The 23,377-nt window shown below is 41.2% G+C and overlaps 1 protein-coding gene across 2 annotated transcripts; it reads right to left on the bottom strand.

Annotated features, from left to right (window-relative positions):
* Positions 1-905: 905 nt before the first annotated feature.
* Positions 906-23,320, bottom strand: ANKMY2 (ankyrin repeat and MYND domain containing 2). Of its 2 annotated transcripts, none has more exons than XM_061585842.1 (10): positions 22,895-23,320; positions 18,230-18,294; positions 11,873-12,011; positions 11,310-11,408; positions 8,348-8,508; positions 6,987-7,201; positions 5,343-5,478; positions 3,707-3,835; positions 3,204-3,345; positions 906-1,578 (listed from the first exon to the last, which is right to left on the bottom strand). In XM_061585842.1, the coding sequence occupies exons 1-10, from the start codon at positions 22,959-22,961 to the stop codon at positions 1,331-1,333; spliced, it is 1,401 nt and encodes a 466-aa protein (XP_061441826.1). In that variant the 5' UTR covers positions 22,962-23,320; the 3' UTR covers positions 906-1,330. The 2 variants fall into 2 exon arrangements, with proteins under 2 accessions (XP_061441826.1, XP_061441827.1); XM_061585843.1 differs by having other exon boundaries at positions 906-1,554; positions 22,895-23,310.
* Positions 23,321-23,377: the final 57 nt, after the last annotated feature.

Raw genomic sequence — 23,377 nt, 5'->3', positions numbered from 1 at the left:
ATTGCTTCCGATTCTACGACTCCGACTCCATAGCCCTGTTACCATATATTGTTATAATATTATAAGTTTTTATTTTGAAGCCGGAGTCGGTACATTTCTACTGACTCCGACTCCACCCAAAATTGCTTCCGACTCCACAGCCCTGTGGTAAACCCCCTCTGAATACCTCTTACCATGAAAACCCTATTCATAGGGTCACCATAAGTAAAGATCGACTTGAAGGCAGTCCATTTCCATAGTCTTAGAAGGGGGCATGGGTGGCAAAGAGGGTTGTCATGAACAGCATCTGCACTTCAGAGTTTACTGCTACACCGACTGTATTCATAGTCACACCATACAGTTAAAGCACATTTAAAACATGAATTCCCCCAAAGAATCATGCCTTATTCATAGGGTCGCCATAAGTCAGGATCGACTTGAAGGCAGTCCATTTCATAACTATCCAATCTCTATCAACTATCTCTAAAATTAATACTTGAGTCTTAATCCTTTGCAAAATGCATCCTATGTAATTTGGCTTACACCTACTGTAACAGCACCTCAAAATACAATTTAGTGTTTTCACTATTCTCCCCTAAACCTAAAACGTGCAAGTAAGTGGAATAATTGGACCTAGTACAACCATCTTTATTACTGTTCATTTGCAAACACTCACAATACCACAGGAACAGACTTTTATGCTCTAAACTATTAGCAAACACTGACAGCTAAAGATCAGTTGGTTAGTGATGCTAAGTAGCAACAAAAACATGATTTGTAACGTATAAAAGTGTAGCAAAATGTCACTGTGTTATGAACCTATTTTCCTCAAGAACAGTTTTCAAACGTTCATGATATGATATATAACTAATAATTAACCACTTACTTAAATCGAAAGAGAGAGTTCAAGCAGGTTAAGCCACAAGGATTAGCAGGATTTATTTATTGGAAACAGACAAGTAGCAGTACTCATGTTCAAAATCTAGACCCAGAAACTTAATATTTACCTTTTAGATGTTATATCCCACAGTATTGTAGCAGTATATTGCCCCAAAATCTAAGTTTAAAAGAGTTTTTAAAAATCTTGCTAGCAAGTGATCCTGTTCTCAGCTGCCTGTTAAATTTTCAATGCTTCATAGGTACGAAGACAAATGGATACACTATCATTTTTAATCAGATGGTTAAGCTCTTGCCTTCACAAGCTAGGATGATGTGCTGTAGTTACACAAGACAAATAAGTTGACATATCTGGGATCATAATGTATGTCAATATAACCACACTCCATGGACTGTATATCATGATGTTGTGGTCTAGAGGACATTCTCCAAAAAGCTCTGACTCCCCAGCTTGTTACTCCTCAGATTCATGAGCTTTTTCAATAGTGATGTCTGCTAAACTAGTCTCTCCTTGATGGACCTTGTCAACTTGAGGAGCTGGTGCAGGCATATCCTTGTTAGGAATCATCTCCTCAGTTCCATTTCCTGCACATTTTAGTTCTACTTCTTTATTGTGTCCTGGTTCAGAGGCCAACTGTTCTTCACTTATTAAAGTTGATTCTGCTGCTCGTGCTGCCTCTACAGGGAAAACACAGGACAACACTTTTTTTTTTTAAGTTGCACAGCTCCATCATCCCAGAAACTAACACCACTATTCGAAGCTATTTCGTAATGCCTATTGAAATCATGAATACAAGTTAAAATGGCTCCAAGAACAAAGTTAAACCAGCTCTGATTCCATGGGCAGTTTAAGAAAGCAGCCGTGTATCAATGAAATTCTTACTCTTTAGCTTTTACTCTTCTGAAACAATACCAGGAGCTTAGGGAGCGAATAGCTGCTTCTGCATAAGGGGAGGGAGGGCTCATGATGTGTGTTTCTAAAACTGCAACCCTAACTCCTCTGGGAGTAAATCCCATTGAACTCAATAGGACTTCTACACAGACAAGGTTAAATGCCTGTCAGATCAAAGGAAGGGGCAATGAATCCAGCTCAGTGAATAGATGATCAGGGCCATTGACATCTGATTGGGATGACATGATGGCTGCTGGATTAGGCTTTGTAGTGGTTAGGCACGAAAGGTACCTGTTTGCTAACTGTTCTATATCTAGCTAGAATTAGTTGCACATGACTGTAACATAACCTGGAATGGGAGAACTAAACTATCAGAGGATGACATTAAAAATACTTTCTTTATTTGTTTATTATTTGATTTATATCCTGGTGTTCCTCCCAGCAGGAGCCCAGGAGCAGAATACTTATATCTTGTCCCTCCTGTTCAAAAATGAAAGCAAAGTAGCCAATATACAACAGAAAAACAACTTACTAAAATCAAGCAGATGAACATTCAGGCCAAGAACATTTTTAGTTGGCAGCAGAATGCCATGGAAGCGGCGGCTAAGAGGGTCTCCCACAGCAAGGAATTCTAAAGGCTAGGTGCTGCAACTGAGAAACCCTTATCACATTTTCACACCAGCCATGAGTTGGATGGGGGTGGGGCATTTATTACTTATTTCAACAATTCCTATAATGCTTAACACTGTAGATTAAAAGATACTTGTCCAGATGAATTTGGGATGGGCAGGTTTGTATAGGAGAAAGATCTTTTATTATCCTGGCTCACAGTTGTTTAGGGTTTTGAAAAGCCAATAACCAGCACGTTCCCACTGTGTAAATAGGTTGGCATCAAGTCCATGATTCAAAAAGCAATTTCAGCCCCCCTCCCCCCCGGCAAAGGCTTGGACATCCTTAGTGGCATCTAGACTCCCCATCCTGCTGTGAACAACAAATGCATGTGCCAAATCACAAATTTATATAAAGCTTTGTTTCAAAAAACTAGTTTCTTGCATGGCATGGGGGGTGTAATTTGACAAATATAAGCACCCATGGCTATATGGGATTAGTTGCACTGTTCTTTTGATCTAGTTGGTGTTTGGGTTAAAACAGAGATTGGGAGACTGTGGACCTCCAAATGTTGTTTGGTCTCTAATTCTGATCAGATGAAGCCAGCATGGTCAATAGGGTTTATTTTATTTAGAGAAATTATAAACCGCTTGATCAAAAAATACTCCAGATGGTTGGAATGAGGAGTGTAGCAAGTCCAACATCTGGAGGGCCACAGGTTCCCCACCCCTTGCACGATTACTAGCATTGTTTTAAGGATTGCCCCCCCCCAACCTAATGAGGGACATGATCATGAACTGTTGCAATGACAATAATGTGTCTCAACCTCTCTTGTGCTTTTTTTCTTGCTGCTTCTTTTCTTTGGCAGTTTCCAACTCCTGCTTCTCATGGGCTTCCTTTAGTGTCTTGCATGCTTTCTTGTGTGTAAACCAATGCATTTTCTGGCAGTTCTGATCACAGTAGATCACCTGAGAATGAACAATATAATGTCTCAACACACAAAACACTGTGCCTATTTTTGAATCATCCAGGGAATAAAATGCATCCTTCAGTAAGGAAAACTGGAACTCGAACCTGGTAATAACTGGTTTATTTTAAGAACCCCAAGCCTAGTAATAGCTAGTTGATTTTAACAGCCGCAAATAGTTTGTTTCTGTTGACTCGTGCAATTGGAAATTCAACAGCCAACAGCTATTTGCTCATTTTCACTTTAGGAGTTTCAAAATATAGCACTTGTAATATCTATACTGTTATGATGGAATAGTTTCCAAATATGTGAACAGTTAAAATCACTTGTTGGAATCTCAGTATTTACCTGCAGATTCTTACCATTTTGCATACGGAACATCTTTTGGCTGCACCTTTTCCCCCACATGTTGTACAAAACTCAGCATCCACAAACCCTACTTGGCCAGTAATGGCTTGTGTAAGCACAGAAAAAGCTGTAGGATCAGAACCCTGGGAAAAAATTAAAGACCGTTAAATCACTGCAAACACACAGAGCCAAATAGAAGCCTCTAGCTGCAACACTGAAATCAGATACAGAAAAAATCTGCATATTTTCCATGTATACTTTAGTACTTTTACTGCTCTTAAAATAAGCATTCAAGATCTTTGCCTGACATAGAGAAAGAAGCAGGGAAATTGTTTTTCCACTCTCTCAGATTAATTTTGCTAACCGGTGTAACAGAAGGTGATGTCGTTTCAAGACAGTCTGCCATGATTTGCTTATATACACAAAATATCTAGTGAAGCATTTTCAGTAGTTCAAGGATTTTGAACAGCAGGGTGGTAGGATGCTTGCAATATTTAGCATGAACATGAATATGTCCTTTATAACAAGAGGAACATAATAAGCCTAATTACATGAATGCCACGCAAGAGCAATGCTGCATATGTTCACTCCAGGTGAATAAAAATAAATTTAATTTTTATTTTTTAACTTTGAGAAAAGGCATCCAAATAATTTGCTTTTGGCTTGAATTTACCAAGATGTTGGTTGCAGTCTACAAGCTAAATAGTAGCAGCACTGAGGAAAGTTTGTGAGGTATTTTTTGAAGAGACCGCACCCACAGACTACATCATCACTGGGTCACCAGGATCTCTACAACCCTCATAGGCACCCTTCGGAAAGGTTCACCCAAGTTTCTTTGTGTACTATTTTCTTTTTTATGTATATGCCAAAGCAGTCTCGGAGGAGATGACAACACACACACACACAGTGCAAACATGGCTACTAGAAAGAATGGTGAGGAGATAAGAAATGTGGGAGAAGAAACATGGTTCTTTGAGAGATAAGGAAAGGGTGCAGGGTCCCCCAAAATAAGGTTTTCTGCCCCAATTCTAAAGGATTTCACCTAATCGTTATTTTAAAAATACACCACCATACTACTTTTATATCTAAAGAAAGCCACTGATGATAGTACAGTGAGGATTGCAGGACATTGGGAACAAAAACCAATTCAAGGATTCACAAGTTTTGTTTCAACTTGTTGCCACTGATCCCTGAGTTTTCTGGCATGTGTGGTGGTTTGGGCATAGAAAATTGAAGAGTGTCTCCCCTATAATGCTAGGCTTTGGAGCAGATAAAGGCATAATGAATCAGGCTGCTTCTGCCTGCTCCAAAGCTCAGCATGACAAGACACCCCCCACCCCTGGTTTTGGCGAAGGGGAAAAAGGTCATGCTTCTGCCTGGATGCTCAGCAGGACATGAGACCCCTTCCTTTCCCCTCCAGAAGGATATCAAGCTAAGATGAGAGTTAACTTTGTAAGTATTATCAGAATATAAAGGCAACTCAACCCCAATTCTTTTTAATGAAGTTCCATCAAACACTTTTTTGCCCTCTGTACCAAGTACAGTTCTTGAAAACAGTCCAACATGTCAAGTGAACCAATTAAGCTGCGGTTTGGGGATTTCAAATGTTTGCCAAATAGAGAGAGAAGCTATTCAACTAGAGACACTCACAATTTCAACTGGAGCAATGCTTCTCACAAGCTGCTGGAGCAAAGTAGCTTCACAATAAGGAAATTTTCTAATGCATTCTCGGATAAGCTTCTCTTGATATACTGGAAAACTATCTGCATCTCTGCCTTTCAGGAGGCTGAAATGATTAAAGCAAGACAAGGGGGAAAACGTTGTGCTAATGCTATTGGACAAACACCTTCCTTTATTTGTAGTCCACATGGCTTCCTTCCTTACTGATGGTGCAGCATGTAAACAAAGATTTTAATATTCCAGCTGTATACCCAAACCACAGAGAAAGCTGCTAAAGCACAAATGTCTTGTGTGCGACATTTAAAATATGTAAAATGATAATGTCTTTCAGTTCTGAGATTTTACATTAACTATTTGTTAGCTAAAGATAATCTCACCCTATCACAAAGGCTAGTAAAGCATAGGCTTGGTTGACACAAATGGTAAGCCAAACTATGGGTTACCAGGACCATGGAAACATGAGGGGGATCCTGGAGGGAAGATCACAGCCAGCTTGCTTCTCCCTGGTTCTTTTTGGCCCCACGCTATAAGCTTAGCATATAGTCCAAACCTGGGCTCATAGTTCAGCTCTCTCGTTAATCACGAGCTGTAGCCAAGCTTTGTTTGGCTTAACTGTGTCGTGTGAACCAGGCCACCATAGTGTCTTTTACTTAATATCTCAATCAGTTTGAAATAAACCTTCAGGGTGTCTTTCAGTATGATTAAAGTAATAACAAGTATTACTGCTGTTACAACACATCAGCCTAAAAAGAGTCAATAGCATCATCAGATCTTTAAACACAGGTTATCAGATAAAAAGGCCTGGGCAATTTTTTTTAAAAAAAATCTTGGGCTAGTACGAGAGAGACAAAGAAAAAGAGCCTGGGGAGGATGTTCAACAAGAGAGGATAGGATTGAGGAGACATGAACAGAATCCCTTACTCATGGATATAACAAATGTATATCAGAGGGGGGTTGTGGATACAGCATTTCCAAGAAAGCCTTTTTGTCCATTCCCTCTGAAGAATGGCTTAACTTGTGGATAACCATGGAGAATATTCCTCTAGCTGCAGCTAACATGGGGATTTGAAGGGAATTCAGCAGCAAGGCATTCACCCTGCCCCTTAAGGCATTTGCACATGCTAAAGGTCTCCCATTATATGGTGAAGAAACAATCTCCAACTCCCGAGTTAAAGCTCATAAATATTTCAAAACAAGCATCTGCACCTGTGCAGAGTTCATAGGCAATAACATAGATTTCTTGAATACAGTAGGGCCCCGCTTCTTGGCATTCCGCTAATATGGTGCCAGCGGGGCGATCAGCTGGAGGGAGGGCTGGAGCTTCCTGCACTCCAGCTGATCTTCTCCTCTTCTGGCGTGATCAGACTCCCACTCAAGCTGATCGCACCCAAGGAGGGGAAGATCTGATTTCCTCCTCCTCTGGTATGATCAGCAGGTTAGGTTCCAGACCCCCACGCTACAGCTTTCTGGCGGTTTTCGCTTTCTGGTGGGGGTCTGGAACCTAACCTGCCATATAAGTGGGGCCCTACTGTACCAGTTACAGCAAAGCAGCCTGTCTTTACTTGGACAGACATTAATATAATGCCCTTCTAGATGGATTAAATGAGACCATACCTTTTGATTAATCCATCCAATTTTTCCTCTCGCTCCTTAAGGAAGAGAATACATTTTTGGAAAATGCAGCTAATGTAGTGCATTTTTATTGCCAGTACTTCATTCATATCTCTCTGCTTCATACACTTCTCACAAATCAGATCCAACACTCTGTAGCATTTCTGCATTGCTTCGACTTCTGCCAGGAGAGGATTTTCTTTCACTAGCAACACAATCTATAGGAAAAAAATTAGCAAGAGTTGTATCTAATAAGTAGCATTCCTTTCTGAACTGATTATTTAAAGAAGATTCTATAGGTAACTGCTAAGTGCTCATCATCATAGGATTTCTTGCTCTTTTATCTTTGAAAATAAGTCATTTTACCAAAAGAAACTTGCTAGGCAATGGGTAGATCACATTGTGAATATGGTTGATTTATTTTAATGCCACACTGCATGCATACTGAATACAAAAAGTGATAGTCATTCAAGGTGGAGCACATCTTTGATGAAGCAGCTGAAAATCATCATAGTTCTTTCTATTTCCAGCGTTCAGGGCATAAGTGGCATTGCTTCTGGTGCTTGGGAAAACCCAAGGTTTGCAGAAATACAAAGCCTCTGATGGAACATTGCCTAAGGGTGGGAACCCACAAAACAGTCCAAAGAAGACCAAGCATGCTGTGTGACCCTGGAATGCTGATGACTGATGGGGGCAGGGAATGGAATGGAGTGGCTTGAAACCTTAACTGTGGCACTTCACACCACATTTTGTTGCAGGCCCCACTCGTAGCTTCTAACCAACAACCATCAGGCCCTTTCTGAAACTAACAAATTTCATAGGAACTGATAGCTGAGATTAGTGTTACATAAGTACATTTAAACTCTTCATTTTCATTCAAGTCCTCATGAGATGATGTCTTGCTTCTGCTAAACTACTGGTCTTCAGCTGGTGGACTGGGACCCACTTCTGATCTAAGGTGGGTCGCATGCTATAAATAAATAAAGTATGCTGGGTTAAAAGTGAGCTCTGGGTCTGAAAAAGTTGAAGACCACCTTGCTAAACAATCTATACAGCCAAAAAAATTGGCACAAGGTTTATAGGCTTCAATGAAATAACCTTCAGCATGCTAACCTTTGAGTGTTTCATATGGGGCCTATTTTAAATAAATATCTCACCATGTCAGAATGAAGTGCTAGAGGCACTGAGAATGGGCCTTGATTTTGGAATGTCAAAAACAAACTCAGAACCATGAAATTAGCTGCAGGTTAAATTTTGCCATCCATTTCCATCCGTTAAATTTTTCTCTTACAGGGCTGACCTCATTCAGCAAGCTTGTAGTTATTTGACTACCTGAAAGAGAAGTCAGAATACAGGCACTCTACCTTAACAGGATGCAAATTGGTAGTTGTAATGATCTTATGCAGAGGTCCAGCTAACTTAATTGGCAGTTTGGGTTCTTTGTCTAGTCCTTGTGGTTTCGTATAGTAGTCTAATCTTTCTCGAGGAAAGAAGTTGTTGATCACAGTGACACAGTCATGTTGACCTAAAAAGAGAATGGTGTATCTTTTATGAAGAAAACCAAACGATTTTACACATGAAGCTCAAATCAGAGACTGTTAACCATTTGGAGATGAGGAAGTACAGTTCTAATAAACTCAAGAAACTAAGTGGAAATACCTTCATATAAACTTCAGAGACAATTTTTCAAGGCTCAAGGTCCACAGTGACAAAATTTGTAAAACCAAACCAACTCACCTATAAAGCAACTTTAAGGTGCATTATGAAACAGTTCCAAGATCATTATGTTTTTATAGGCTTGAGTTTATTCTTGTTCAACTAAACCTAAAAACATATGGCACTGGTAACCAGTCAAGGGTTATAATCCTTCTGGAAGATACTGTATTTAATCATCACATTTGAAAGTGGCTCATAAGAAATATGACTGAAGTTTGCTTTACTTTTTAACCCAGGGGTGAGGAACCTTTTTGGCTCCACAGGCCAGGTCCTTCTCAGGATCAACCTCATGGGCCAAATTTGACAGATGGGTAGGACCTGTCACCTGTCAATTACATGATGCCATTATGACAGCACATGATCAACAGGTAGGTTGTCCTGTCCACTTGTCAAATCCCTTGTGCGGGGCTCCCAAGTGCCTGACAGCCAGCTGGGTGAAGAAACCTGCCTTTTGTAGATCAGTTATGAAAAGGATGTCTCTTGTGTGCAGCGATGCCTATAAAATGGTGGGCATGGGTAGGGGAGAAAGAACCACTTTGCAAGGCCTATTCTTGGTGCTTGGCAAGCGCTGAGCACAGGGGTAGCAGTGTCCCTTGTATTTTACATGTATCTCATGTGGGAGAAGTCCCTCTTGCTGCTGATCTGCAAAAAGTGAGAAGGACTTCTTTTGCACACAGAGATATCTGTAAAATACAAATCTTTCTCTCCATCCCCCCCTTGGCATTCTCTGCTGCAGTCTTCACCTTCTGCCTTGAGTCAATTCTATTCCCCCACACCCTTCAAACTTCCTTCCATTGCTCCCCTTCTCTGTGAGGAAATATCTCACTCTTCCCCTATTGTTTGTCTTCCCTCATCATCCTCACCCTTGCTATCGCTCTCCCCTGCCCATCCCCACCCTCTGTTTTGGGATTTCTCTGGCTGCTGTGAGTCTGCACAGGACTCTTTGAAAGTCCTTCCTTTTAGGAAGATTCCAATGCAAACCCCCTCCTGAATCAGAAAGGGGTGTGCATCGGAATCCCTACTAAAACTAAAACTAAAGAAAAAAACTTCCTTTTAGCAACAACAGTTTGCACGGAATCCTGCCAAACTGAGCAGGATTTAAACCCTGCTCAACAGCTGATTACAAAGCTTCTAGCACAGACTGGCAATTACAATGACTGAATCTCTGACTATGGACCATTTAGATTTAGAAGTTGTAAGCAGATTCCTGAAATCAGAGGTAGGTCCTGGGCTGCATCTTAGACCTTTCACTACTACTTTCTTAGACCTTTCACCTCTTAGACCTTTCACCACTTTCCTGCTGGGAGGAAGGGCGGGACATAAATCAAATAATAAATAAATAAATAAAAATATTCTTCAGTTGTTTATCTTGCCTACAGCATCTCAAGTCTAAAGAGTGAGACAAAGTCTCACAACCCTCTTTGTGCCTGATGCTTTGCATTATCTACAAACGACTCAAGGTGTTATCTTTAAAAGAAAACCTGAGTTGTCGCTACCCAGCAGTCCTTCCAACCCCATTTCCAGGAAATAACCCTTTTCTTGATGGCCTCTCCTTAAAAGGAGACATAGCTCATCATCATCATATATTTTCGTCTAACAAAATATTTTTATAAGCCCTGAATGTGTCATGCTGCAGTTTGCCAGGCCACAGACAGGTGGTGCTATGAACTACAGTGTGACCCAGCCATGCTAGGCTCAAGGAAGCAGGGGTGAAGGAAAGAGAAGAAAGGTGAATGAGTGGTGATGGGTAGTGGCCCAGCCGTGCTGTGCTCAAGGCCGGGGGGCGGGGGACAGGAAGGTGAGCAAGCGGGTGGCAGCCTGGGTGACCCTGGAATGCTTCATGGGAGGCCTTGGCGTCACTACCACAAGGCCTTCCTTTCCTCCAGATAATTGGGGGGGGGAGGTAGGAAGGGGAGACCAGGAGGAGAATGGGAGGAGGTGGAGCTGCCTTGGAGACCTGGGGGAGTGGTTGGAATGCGGAGCACACAGGGGTAGAGCCCCTAGTAAATACATATTATATGTAGTTTTTCAGCTCTCAAAGGCTACTACTATCTAGCAAATCCTCCTTGCTGCTGGGTACCATCTCCCTTTTCAAAGAAAATACGTCTTTGGCTGTGAAGTGGGAAAGGGAAACTGATAAGAGGGAGGGCTTGCTAATAGTGGAGGCAAGCCCGTTTTTGAGCTGGATCCAAATTTTACTGAAAACCAGGTCCAAATTGAAACAGGGTAGTTTTCTCCTCCAATTACAAATTCAGCAGCCTCCGCAGACTAACCCGTACAAATATTAAAGGAGTATTCTAGAAAATTAACAACACTGAATGTTTTACTTCCATGGAGGCTGCCCCTTGTGTTAGTTAAGATGATTGTAGTGACAAATAGCACTTACTCCCACCCCCCAAAAATAAATGCAATAAATGTAAACTCAAATCAAGCTTCTCCGTCACCTTAATGTGGGGGTGGGGAACCTGTGCCCCTCCAACACTCATCAGCCCCAGCCAGCATGGCCTATAGTCAGGAATGATGGGAGTTGGAATCCAACAACATCTGGAGTGAACCAGGTTCCCCCCCTAGCCTTAATGAAAGGTAGGTCTAGACTGCCATTCCACTTACCCACAAAGGCAGCCATCTGAGCTGCTGTCCTCCCCACTGAGTTAACGTCATCCGTGTCCGCTCCAGCCTCTAACATCATCCAGGTAATTTCTTTGTTACCTAAATACAGAGGAAAACAGCTTTATTTAGATTTTTAATGAGTAATAAAACTTTCAGCCAAGTAAGTCTTTTTGGTGAGTCCCCCCCCTTCCCCACTACAAGACTATATTAAAATGTTTCAGCCCTTCCTAAATCTGCAGTTTAGGCTGTTTTTCCTCTACATTAGGAACATGGGGAGCTAATTCATACCAAGCTAGGCCAATGCTCCATCCAGCTGAGTACTGCCTACACTTTTTGGCAGCACATCTTCAGGTCTTTACCTGCCCTACCAGAGATTGAACCTGGGACCATCTGCATGCAAAACAGGGATTCTAGCTCCATGGTACAGTCCTTCCCCTTGCTCAGTAACTGGTAAATCATTTAATGAAAGATAAAAACCCTGCATATAGAAAGTCATGACAGATTCCTTGCTCAGCACCAAAAATATATGTAAATAATCGAAGCGAGGGAAACCATATACCTACCTGAGAGCCCAGCAAACATCAGAGCTGTATATCCATGTTCATGTTCATTGCAGTTTACATCAGCCCCATGTCGCAAGAGCAGTCTGCACACATCAACTTTCCCTTTGTATGCCGCGTGCATCAGAGGAGTCATGCCGTGCTAAGAAAAAAAAAATGCAAGCATTTTAAATATATCTGTGTGTTCTCCTCCAGTAGTATTTAAACGTCAATTCACACAGTATCAGATTACTACATCCACTGACACAAAAAGCAAACTATAAAGAGCTCCTAAAATGGATAGGGGCCACTCCAAACGTTTCAATTTGATGTTCACTCTGTTACATTGCTACATGAGAATATTCTCAATCATATTCTCTCAATACAATGTGGGCAACTGCAATCATTTTTTCAATTAATTCTTGTAAAAGTTAAGAGGATTAAGCTATTGAAAAACGTTTCAATTTATGTTTTTTATGTTTTTGTAATATACCAATAGTCCTTCAAGGCATATTGGCTACCAGTGAATAGTATAGCCCCATTACCTATTTCAAAGATCTGATCAATTAAAACTTAACAGCTGCAATGCATCAATAATAAAGCTTTCATTTTTTACAACTGGGTGATGGTGGTGAAGGAACACTTAAGTAGTTAAGCTTTTAATTCCTATAACCAAAAGTATTAATAAAATATATTACTAGGATGGCTTCAAACAAAAAAGATTACAAAAGAAAAAATCTAAGGACAAAAGACATGTATATGAGAGAGGGGGGGTACTAGAAACCATTGTGGAAGTGTACCAAGGAGGGTAGAAACTCTGCTTTATGGTACTAGTGATTTCACTTTAACCAACAACTTCAAAGATTGCTGCGTTTATGTGTAACTAGCAATGGAGCCATGATTATGATGGGCAGGCTCCTCAGGCTTCTGAGAAGCATAGTACAAAGCACAGTGTGCCCTGCATACAAAGGTACACTCTAAACCCTGTTGCAGAATCCCCATCACTGTAGGCCAGGCTCCATGCTGTCATGGTGGAGCACAGGCTGTGTCCTTACTATAACATCCACACAGCACGTAACTCGTATGCTACAAACCAGACAGCATGCAGGCTCACCTGGAATTAGGAGGTTGAATGGAATCAGACAGGTTGTCTCAGGGCCTAAAAACAGGGCAATTGGTGGGCTAGAGAAGGTAGCACCTCCAAGCCCAAATGATAACCGGACCTGCTAAACTGAGAGAGGAAATGTCCCTTTGAAGCTATAAGAACAGCAGGATAAATCAGTTACATATCCAAATGTGCACTGGAATACATGTGTGTTGGCACTGTCTTGCTTTAAATAGCATGCACACTCACACAGATCCCCACTGGGATGCTTCTTTTGATAGTTGGAACTTTAAGAAGCGTTAGGAGCATTTTGCTCTTCTGTGCATTAGTCTGGGAATATGACATTTTTCAATCTTCTGGTCTTCCCAGCATACAAACGGCATTGAAAATCCACTGTTCTAAGTCAAATGTAAACATTCACACTGGGGGTTACTGTGGGGGTTGCAGGGAGATGAAGAGAGGGGTATACCTGCAGAGCAGCATTTAAACACTATGGCCTCCTGGGCTTCCAAACCTGTGTCCTGGTACCCTTCAGGAACATTTCACATATGCTCAGTGCTTTTTTTTGGTAAAAAACGAGGTGCCAGTACACATCTCTTGATACAAGTGCCATTGTTGCCAGCACAAAATAGTTGCAACGGGCAGCAAAAAAAGAGGTGATGGTATTTCATACTGGTGAGTACTGTGCTCCCCAAAAAAGCACTGCATATGTTCCATCTGGCTTTGTGCCAGATACTTCCACATGCATCCTAATTACACCTCCAATATGTAGTTGGTAGCTCAAAGTAAAATATTTGACCCTACTTGGCACTATGCCTCTGCATAATAAAAGAGTAAAAAACTGTTTGGATCTGGATTTATATGCAAGAGAACACAGCAAAACTGCAGATTTGGAAGCTTGTCATGTGGAATGACTGGACTGCTTTAACAAACTTATCCCCCATCTTTTAACAGCACAACAGCTTAAAGACTATTTGATACTACTATGGTCCACAGAGACAGCCAGTGTGGTGTAGTGGTTAAGGTGTTGGACTACGACCTGGGAGACCAGGGTTCGAATCCCCACACAGCCATGAATTTCACTGGGTGACCTTGGGCCAGTCACTGCCTCTCAGCCTCAGAGGAAGTCAATGGTAAACCACCTCTGAATACCGCTTACCATGAAAACCCTATTCATAGGGTCACCATAAGTCGGGATCGACTTGAAGGCAGTCCATTGTCCATGGTCCACAGAGCAGGGTTTAATGGATGACTTGCAATAGATCAACAAGAGTTTTTACTCCCAACTGTTTAAACTAAGTGTTGGGAATCTGTGGCCTTTCAGATGTTGCTGGACTACAACTCCCTTTCATTCCTGGGCTTTGGCCGTTCTGGCTGGGACTGATGGGAGACCAAGGATATCTGAAGGACCACAGGTTCCCCTCCCCTGGGTTAAACAACAGCAGCAACAAAAAGGCTCCCATGCTTTTTGCTAAATTATTTATTTATTTATTTTTATTATTACATTTATATACTGCCCCATAGCCAAAGCTGTCTGGGCGGTTTACAGCAATTAATTATGCTGCTGAAAAGAAGAAAGTTTGGAGGGAAAACCAGAAGCGGATCTGTGTGCAAATGGACTGAGCTGCAAGCTCAGTTCTTACACTGAAAAAAATTCCTGGGCCAAGGATGTGTATTAATTTTAAACATATATGTGAAATTCCTTAATGCTATGTGCCACTCTCCCCCAGAAACCCTATTTTGCCTCTGACTCCACCCAAAAGACCATGGTAAACTAGTAGAAAACAAACTAGATCCCTCAAACGTGAGGTCTGCCCACCTCTGAAATAGAGCCCATGCTAACACAGTGGTAGATTGGCTGTAAACTAAACAATTTAGCAGCATGTGAACATACCTTGGGCTTATGCCTTCCCATATCTCTCACACTTGCTTTCCTTTTCAGATAGTATCAGTTTACCATTCCATTAGATCCAGGATACACTGTAGTTAATTTAATCTATGGGTTGTCTAAACTTAACTATGAACAACTGTGGCTATTAAAAACAAACAGTAGTTCCTGTTTTATACAAAATGAGAATCTGCAGTTAGTTGAAAACGTAAACATATCATTCCCACTTCCTCTTTAAGGGTGCACCAAAGAAGGAGGAGGAGGTTTGTGCATGTAACAGTAAACTGTGGCTTAGCGTTACGTCCAAAACCAAGACCTGTCTATTATCAGGAAGCCATTTATCACTGCTTATTGGACTTTTATTTTTAGGCTACCACAGACACTCATGCAGGGATGGTAAAACGTTGCATTACCAGAAGGTTTGAACTACAACTCTCATTCGCTCCAGCAAGCCATGACCAATGGTAAGGGATGACAGAGGTATCATCCAGCAACACCTGAAGGACACAGGTTCCCCATTCCTGTAGGAATAGAATCATTGGTGGAGTCCCTCCTAGAACTAACAGTGGTCATGGGAGGAGGGGCATTATCATCATTGCGATCACAGCATTATGGGAAGGGGCTAACTCCATACTTGCCACAGTCCCAATCCTACTTGCCCATGGCAGCTATTTAGATTTTTAAAAATGTGCACATTAATTGTTTTCACGCACTTAACATCACATCTAATTTGGTGCTAAACCACACATTCCTCTGAAAAGAGGTTAAAGGCTACAAGGAAGAACTTCAAAAAGCCTCTTTATATTTAACATCACAGTACAGTAATTTATATAACAGGCAAGTTTTACATTTTGGGAAGCCATGTGGAGAAGAAGGATCATTATCATTTTTTTGTAGTTTATTTAGCTGAATGCTCTAGTGAAAACTGACATTTTAAGCAACACACGTATGCACATGCACAAATCTATGATACATCATGCATTTATTAAGCCAGAAAGGCACAACTGCATTTAGGATCTCTGCTTCAATTGCTTCTCATTTCCAACAGCTTTATTTGTTTAATGTTCTTTTCTAAAGAGATTGGAAAGCATATATTTAGGATGAATTGTTCAAATTATGCACTTAGTTTTTCACATGCTGAAATTATAGCTAAGGCTTCCAAGTGTTGGGAGGGAATTTTGTGCATGACGCCCATTAAGGAGTAGCGAGGTGTGTATGTACAGGTCACCTGCCTAGACAGCCGGCTCTAGAGTGGTGGCATTTTCCCTGCCTTAATATGCATCTTACAGATTGATAATGAGGATTCAAAAAAAAAAAAGAAAAGCTGACCTTAAGCATTTTCTGGGAAAAAGTTATTGGAGGGCAAAAGCACATATTATACCTCAATTCCTGGAAGTTATTTTGAGAATTAATTTCAGAAGTTGAAGAAAAAAACAAGGTAACTGTAGATGGAATATGATGCTATACATGTACCATGTAGATCACCAATACAAAGGAGCCATAAAATGAATGCGTCACAATATGTAAATGTAGTGCGCTAGATCCAGACCAAATTATTTATTTAAAACACTTTTTACTCCTGAAAAGACTCCCAGAGAAGCTTAACAAGATAAATAAGAACAAAACACTCCCTCCTTGAAAGCTTACAATCAAAAAGACACGACACAAAAGAAAAGGATAGAGAAAATGAGAACAAGCAAACTCTTAAAGTTACTTAGTAGTTCTTATAATGTTCACCTAGAATGGAAACGTGAGAAGCAAATGGAGCTGGTCTGTCAGAAGAGCCAATAGGGTGGCCCTGCGTACCATCCCTTCTTCTGCTGGAGCTGGACAGAATGGCTGCTGCCAGGTGGTAGTTGATGGAGGGAGGAGTCTGAGAGACGGAGCCCACAAGTTCCCATTGAAATAAATGGGAAAGGTCAGGCATGAGTCCCACCGACCGATATGGGAATAACTAAATTAGTCTGGATCTATTCAGCATCTGTATTATTCATTCACTGAAGTTATTTATTAGTCGCTTTTCAGGGCCAAGCCCTCGCAAAGCAGCATACAGAGAGAAATAAAACAAGAGAACCTCTGGCAAAGTATGAAACATTGAGTGGATGCCGCAAATCAATGCACAGGGCATACTGAATGTGATCACCAAAATTCTCTTAAGGAAAGGCAACAGTAAAAAAAATTGTAAGCTTTTATTGAATAAATGCTATTTTCCAGCACTGAAATGTATATCTTTTCCTCATTTATTTATTTAAAAATATTCATATGGTGCCTCTCTGTATAAAAATTATTCATATGAAAATACTTAGTCCAGGAAGGATTTGATCCACGTCCCATCCCACGAACAAAAAATGCATGGATCAGATGCATTAACTGCCCCACTCTCAGTATATCAGCTATATTGCTCCTCCACCATCCCAACTACACTCCACCATAGCAACTTTTCCTACTTTGTATTAAAACCAGCCAATAATTTTGTTGAGCCTTTCCCCTCTAAACTAGATCAGGGATATTCCACAAGGGGGTCTCTGTAGATGTTGTTTAGTTATAAAGCTGAATACTTTTTTCCAAGGCATTGCATTCACTGGTGAGGAAGTGGATTTTTTGGGTGGAATCATATTACACCACACATGGGAAGCACTTCCCCAGAAAACATCTACAGCTGACAACTCTAATCAAGATGAACAATTTCATTTTAAAAAAATCTGCAGGGACAATGGCCACAATCCAGTACGAAATGACTCTGTACTGGATTGTGGCCAATATTTGCAAGATGTTCGTTTAAAATGAGCAAAAAGTGTTATGACACATAGTCCCACGAGGAAGGTCATCTATAAATATACTGTAAGCTTTCTCCCACAGTAACCCATTTGAAAGAACCACCTTTGATGCAAGAAAAGGTCAAATAGAAACAGCCAATTAGAACTACATTTTAAAACATTTTATGTTATGTAATATGTGGCTTTCACTCTTCAACCAATCTTAAGACCCTGGGAAACTTGAGGTTTTAACAGTACAACTTCAGAAGATAAATAAATCTGACATTACCAAAAGTTCAAGGTACTTTTGTGCAAAAAATAAAGGAGTTCTAAAAAAGCATTAGCTTACTTTGGAAATTAAAGAGAATATTTCGGCAGCAACAAAACCAGCATATTATACCACTATTCAGGCATGCTGCATATTACATTATTTCATTTCTTACAGGGAATAATGAATGCTTGTTCGACACTAGTCATTCTCCGATGTACTCCAGGGATACTTTCTAACTGCAATATATTAAATTCCTACTCAGGCTTCCTTGAGAAGTATTGTCTTACTTAAGGAAACCTGCCAGCCTTTGCGTTCCTCTCATTTGACCTTGCCCAGTCCTATTTTTAGTCAAGTCTTTTACCTCATCCAAACAATTCACACGGACATTCTTGCTGCCAAGCAGTCTTGCAGTTTCTTCATGGCTTCCTAAGGGAAAAGAGTTTACCATTAAAAATAACAACAGTACAATGAACGTATTTATTACATTTATATCCCATCCTACCTCCAAGGAGGCCAAAGGAACACCAATAATTCTTCTTTCCCTCTCCCCTTACCCTGTTTTATCATAACCGCCTACAAGGTAGGTTAGGCTGAAAGATCAAGACTGGCCCAAGGTCATCCAGTGAGCTTCATGGCTGAATGGGGATTTCAACCTAGAACCCCACTCCTAACCAAATACTCTAACCACTAAACCACACTGGTTATTTCCAAACATCCAACAGAAACCTTTTAAAAGCGCTAATATACAGCTATTCAAGGTAATTCGTTAAGCAAAGCATAAAAGGATAAGCTACAAAAACTAGTGGCTAAAAACCAGGCAGTTTCATAGGGCTCTTGCATTTGCTCTTGCTCCAGTTGTTGGCTGGTGCTGCTGACCCATGACAGAGCCTTCTCAGTAGCAGTTCTCTGTTCACTAAATGCCCTCCCTGGAGAGGTGTGCCTGTCTGCATTGTTAACATTCAGGAGGAATTTTAAACACATTCCTGGTCATTTGATGGCTGAAATATACTGTTTCTGACAACCTTGAAATCATTAGCTGTGAGGATGCGTGACTCTCCTTCCTACCTTAACTATGGTTAAAGGATGCCAAGAGCACTGACCGTAACCACAATTAACACTAGCAACCAGGTTACCTTCAACAAGGACTTGCTGAACTTCAAATCATTGTTAAATGGGAACCTGGTTAGTGTTAACTGATGTTATAGTGGATGCCAACAAATCCCTTATCCACAATTAGAGAAGGATAAAAAAATGTACTTTGAGGTGCCAGAATAAACAAACTTGGGCTAAACAGACCAGTAACAGGCAGCTTCCCATGTTTATAGGAAGGGCTGCAGTGAGAAAATGCTTGTTCCTGCAGACATATTCTAATCTCTTAATCATGGTTAAGAAAACTGGGGCTGAAAAGTGAATATAACAAACACACACTAAAATACAAATACCTGTGTGCCAATAAATCTAGTGTTTTGAGGGATCATGTTTTATTTTAGGAATCGCATTGCCACACATAACTAACCTTAAAAAGGAAATTAATTCAACTACAAAAATAAATATTCACTAGCCTATTTTTTACTCATAAGGGCAACTGGTGGTGGTGGAACTGTTTTTTATGAATAAAACACAGGCTACTAAAACAATTTTTCAGGTGTTCATTTTTTTTTTATGCTGGATGCTGAAGAGGGGTCTTCCATGCCCAGCACAGAAATGCATTGGAGGAAAGAAGCACTCCGGTCCACCTTCAATAGCACACTTGCATATGTGTAATTCCTTAACACTTAGTGCAAGTATTTTAAATGCAAGGCTGCAGTACATATGTAGGACATAGCACTACTTTATATCAAAATGTATGGGTTTTATTTAGAAAATATGGATGCAAAAAATTGTTCTCACTTTCTCCAAGAAAAAAAATAGCATGCAGTCTAAGAGCTGGTAGCTATTAAAAGCTTACAACCCTACGCACAGTTCATAGTATCATTGTATATAGTCATGAAGAGGACAATAGGGTGCCTATAGTCATGAAGGACAATATTTTATTTGAGAAGGCCTTCTCTAAGGTAGGAAGACATTTTGTAGGCATTTTATTGCTGATGTCACAATTCTGTAGTGATAAAGTATGTGACACCTGCCAAACATTATCCCTACCACACAGACGGCAAGACCACAGTATGGCTTTCATACTGCCGCCCTCCAAATGGACACTTTTGTACAAATCATTTTCAGAATGAGTTGAAAAACTCCGATTCACGTGTAATAGTGTGCTTAGTGTGAACTTGTGGGTTCCTGGAAAGGATATCCCTTCTGCTTTGCCCCTCTTCTGGTCCTGCTGCTGCTGTCCTGCCATCAGTCAAGTCGTGGTTTGGTTTAGTGTGTGATCCAATCACAAACACAGTTTTTGTCTCACTGCAGATAAGCTATGAACTTTAAACCCAAGAACAAACCTTGGTTACAGCTCATGGAGCGCAATGGGCACAGTCTCCACTCTGGGAGCCCTACATGGCTTGGGTTAAGTTTTATGTGCAAAGCACCTCAGTGGCTACCTCCATAAGCAGAAAAGAATACATAGCTCAGGAAAGTACACAGACACGTGAGTAGTCAAGTTACCTACTGGAGCTCCTGCTGTGCCAATGAAGTACAGTACAGTATAGCAGACAGAGTGCTAGCTATCAATCAGGGAGACCTGGGTTCAAATTCCTCCTCAGCCTCAACATTCACAGTTACCAACTTTCAGCCAAAGCATAGGGCTGTTGACTTCTTAGGAAGTAGGCAGGAATATAAAATGTGATTAAATAATGAACTAACAAATAGCAAAAGGTGAAGCAAACCTTCTTGGAGGAAGGATGAGATACAAATGTGGTAAATAAAATATACAAATAAATAAAACAAAGATAACCACCTGTTCAAGAAACTCAGAACAGGTAAAGAAAAATTCCTCAAGGGTTCCCACAAAGTAAGTCCAAGCTAGAGTGAAGAACTACCTACCAAGGTATATTTTGGCACTGAAATGTTTTCCCCCCCAATGGCAGAACTAGGATGATCTAAAGCTTTTGGCCTATTGAAATGATTTGTTTGTGCTGCTTTGTTTTTAGCATTTAGTTCCCTGCTATTTTTAAAGCTTGATTCTTTTTAATCTACTTTTGTTTTATTTTGTAGTTATTTTTATTTGTTTTTTAAAGTTAGTTTTTAACCAAGGTTTTATGTTTAAAATATGCTTTTTCTGTTTACGTTGTTATCTGCCTGGGGAATAAAGGGCAGAGAGGCAAGGTATAATTTTATTGAATAGCTGCCCACCAAAGTTTCTGCCTCAATGGCTTATTTTCAAGCCTACACCTTCAGCACAAGTACAGACAGTCAACAGCATGCACAGAGTTGTAACAGAGCACTGTGACCCAACAAAGTAGTGTCTGGCTAGATCTAGCATATGCAGAGTTTTGTGTTGTTAGGCATCACATGGCTGTCTCTATTCCCAATACCAGCAACTTGCAGTTAGCATGGGCAGTGACTCTGAAGTGTCTTTACAATACAAGGATCGTGTATAAACTTGGGGGAGTTTTGGTAGCACAATCTTACCCATTAGTTAACAAAGCAAAAGGCAGGCCCTTACTGCAAAATAAGGGGATCATCTTACTGTCACACATCCTCCATCTGCCCATTTATGTTCTTCTGTAGCTAAAGAATGTGCAATAGCAAAACAAAGGAAGGCAAATTACTTTTTCACCTGCTGCAGCAGCAAAAGTGCTGCTTAGGAGCAGCCACTGACAAAGCCTGCCGTACCTTTGGGTAATATGACAGCAAGTAAAGATCCTCCGTGGCGCAGAGTGGTAGGCGGGAAGCTCTGCTCACGGCCGGAGTTCGATTCCAACGAAAGGAGGAAGTCGAATTTCAGGTAAAAGGGGTCAAAGTCCACTCAGCCTTCCATCCATCCGTGGTCGGTAAAATGAGTACCAGAAAGGCCAGGGAAGGAACTGGCAATCCCACCCCATATACATGGTCTGCCTAGTAAACGTCACAAGACATCACCCTAGGAGTCGGAAACGACTCGCACTACAAGTGTGGGGACACCTTTACCTTTTTTAAAGTGTTGGGTGTTTTTTTTTTACACAGGTCACAGCAAATGGGGTTGGTCCTCTGTGCCCTACAATAAGCCTTCCCCTGAAAGCAACTATTAAGAACAAGTGCAATGTAGAGTTTAGAGCACACATTTAAAGCACACAATTTTCCCAAAGGAATCATGGTAACTGTAGGTTGTTGGGAATTTGTAGCTCTGTGAGGAGGAAACAACAGTTCCCAAGATTCCTTGGGGGAAGTCATGTGATTTAGGTATGTGTTGGATGTGCTTGAAATCTACGGTATGGATCTTTCCCACCAAGGAAAGCCTCTTTCAAATCTTCACTCAGGCATGAACCTCACTGGGGAACCTTAGGCCAGTCTATTTCTCATTCTCTAGCCCTATCTTACAGGTTAGTTGTGAGAATAAAATAGGGGAAGAAGAGAGCAGCATGTGTAATACTATGAACTCCTTGGAAGACGGGGGAGGGCTGGTATAGGAATAAACCTAAGTACAGTTCCTTGACTCTTTACTGCTTGTTTTGGGATTGCATGTGACAATAAAAAGCACCAGTCATGGACAGCATTCCTGTGCAAAGCCACACTGAACTGCGGCCAGTCGATACACATGTTCAGAAGAGTGGTGGTGGGGATGTTCAACAAGCACCCAGGAAAGCCTGCACTGACACAGCCAACAACACCATCCCGTCTCATTTCGCACGCCTTAAAATGTTCTTCGACACCCATCTTTTGCTAGACCTTCGCTAAACGTTAGAAGCGGCGCACCACTTCCAGAAACAACCGCCTTGTGCATGAGTGCGGGCCCGATGCGCGAGGCCAGCTTTATGACTCACAACAGCCTGTAAAAGACACTAGACACCCGTTATTGAAACTCTTAGCTTAAAACAAAAGCGCCAAGACTTGGCCTAGAACAAGCCTTCACCGCGAGGTAAGAGGGATCGCATTTTGCAAAACGTCTCACCTTTCCCAATCATTTCCAGCAATTCTTTTTCCTCCTCGCTCAAGTCACCTTTCTTCGGAGACGCCATAGTTTGCTTTATGTATCTCCCCACAGCACTATGGAGCCCTCCTTCCGCTCAGGATAATAGTAAAAATTTTAAAAAATAAATAAAACCAACGAGCAGAGGTAGTACAGCAACCTCACCAAACTCCCCTCCGGCAACGCTTTTGCAAGCGGATATAACCTACACCCGCTGCACGATCACCACTCGCAACATGGTAACTTCCTCTCTAGTACACCCTCTCCGCTGTGAGAAGGGAGATGGAGAGGGTTAAACCACTCGCTCTAAACACAGGGGTGATGGACAGAATAAATAAATAACGTGACACCCGCTCCTCGTTAGAAGAACGGCTGGGTCGCGAACGATGCGACTTGTTCTATGCCAAAAACCAAACGTGTATAAACAAGAGAGCGCCCAACTGGCCATGCCCAGCATTCTCTTTC

This window comes from Rhineura floridana, chromosome 10 (assembly GCF_030035675.1).
Source record: "Rhineura floridana isolate rRhiFlo1 chromosome 10, rRhiFlo1.hap2, whole genome shotgun sequence".
Lineage (NCBI taxonomy): Eukaryota > Metazoa > Chordata > Lepidosauria > Squamata > Rhineuridae > Rhineura > Rhineura floridana.
Note: the sequence above shows the minus strand (reverse complement) of the source record. Positions and strands in the feature narration are given on the sequence as shown.

Coding starts and splice junctions, on each gene's coding strand:
- ANKMY2 (XM_061585842.1), bottom strand. CDS start 22,961: ATGGCGTCTCCGAAGAAAGGTGACTTGAGCGAGGAGGAAAAAGAATTG. Junction 3,346..3,706: donor GATGTTCCGTATGCAAAATG/GTAAGAATCTGC, acceptor GTTCATTCTCAG/GTGATCTACTGTGATCAGAA. Junction 1,579..3,203: donor AGAAAAAAAGCACAAGAGAG/GTTGAGACACAT, acceptor AAAAAAAAAAAG/TGTTGTCCTGTGTTTTCCCT.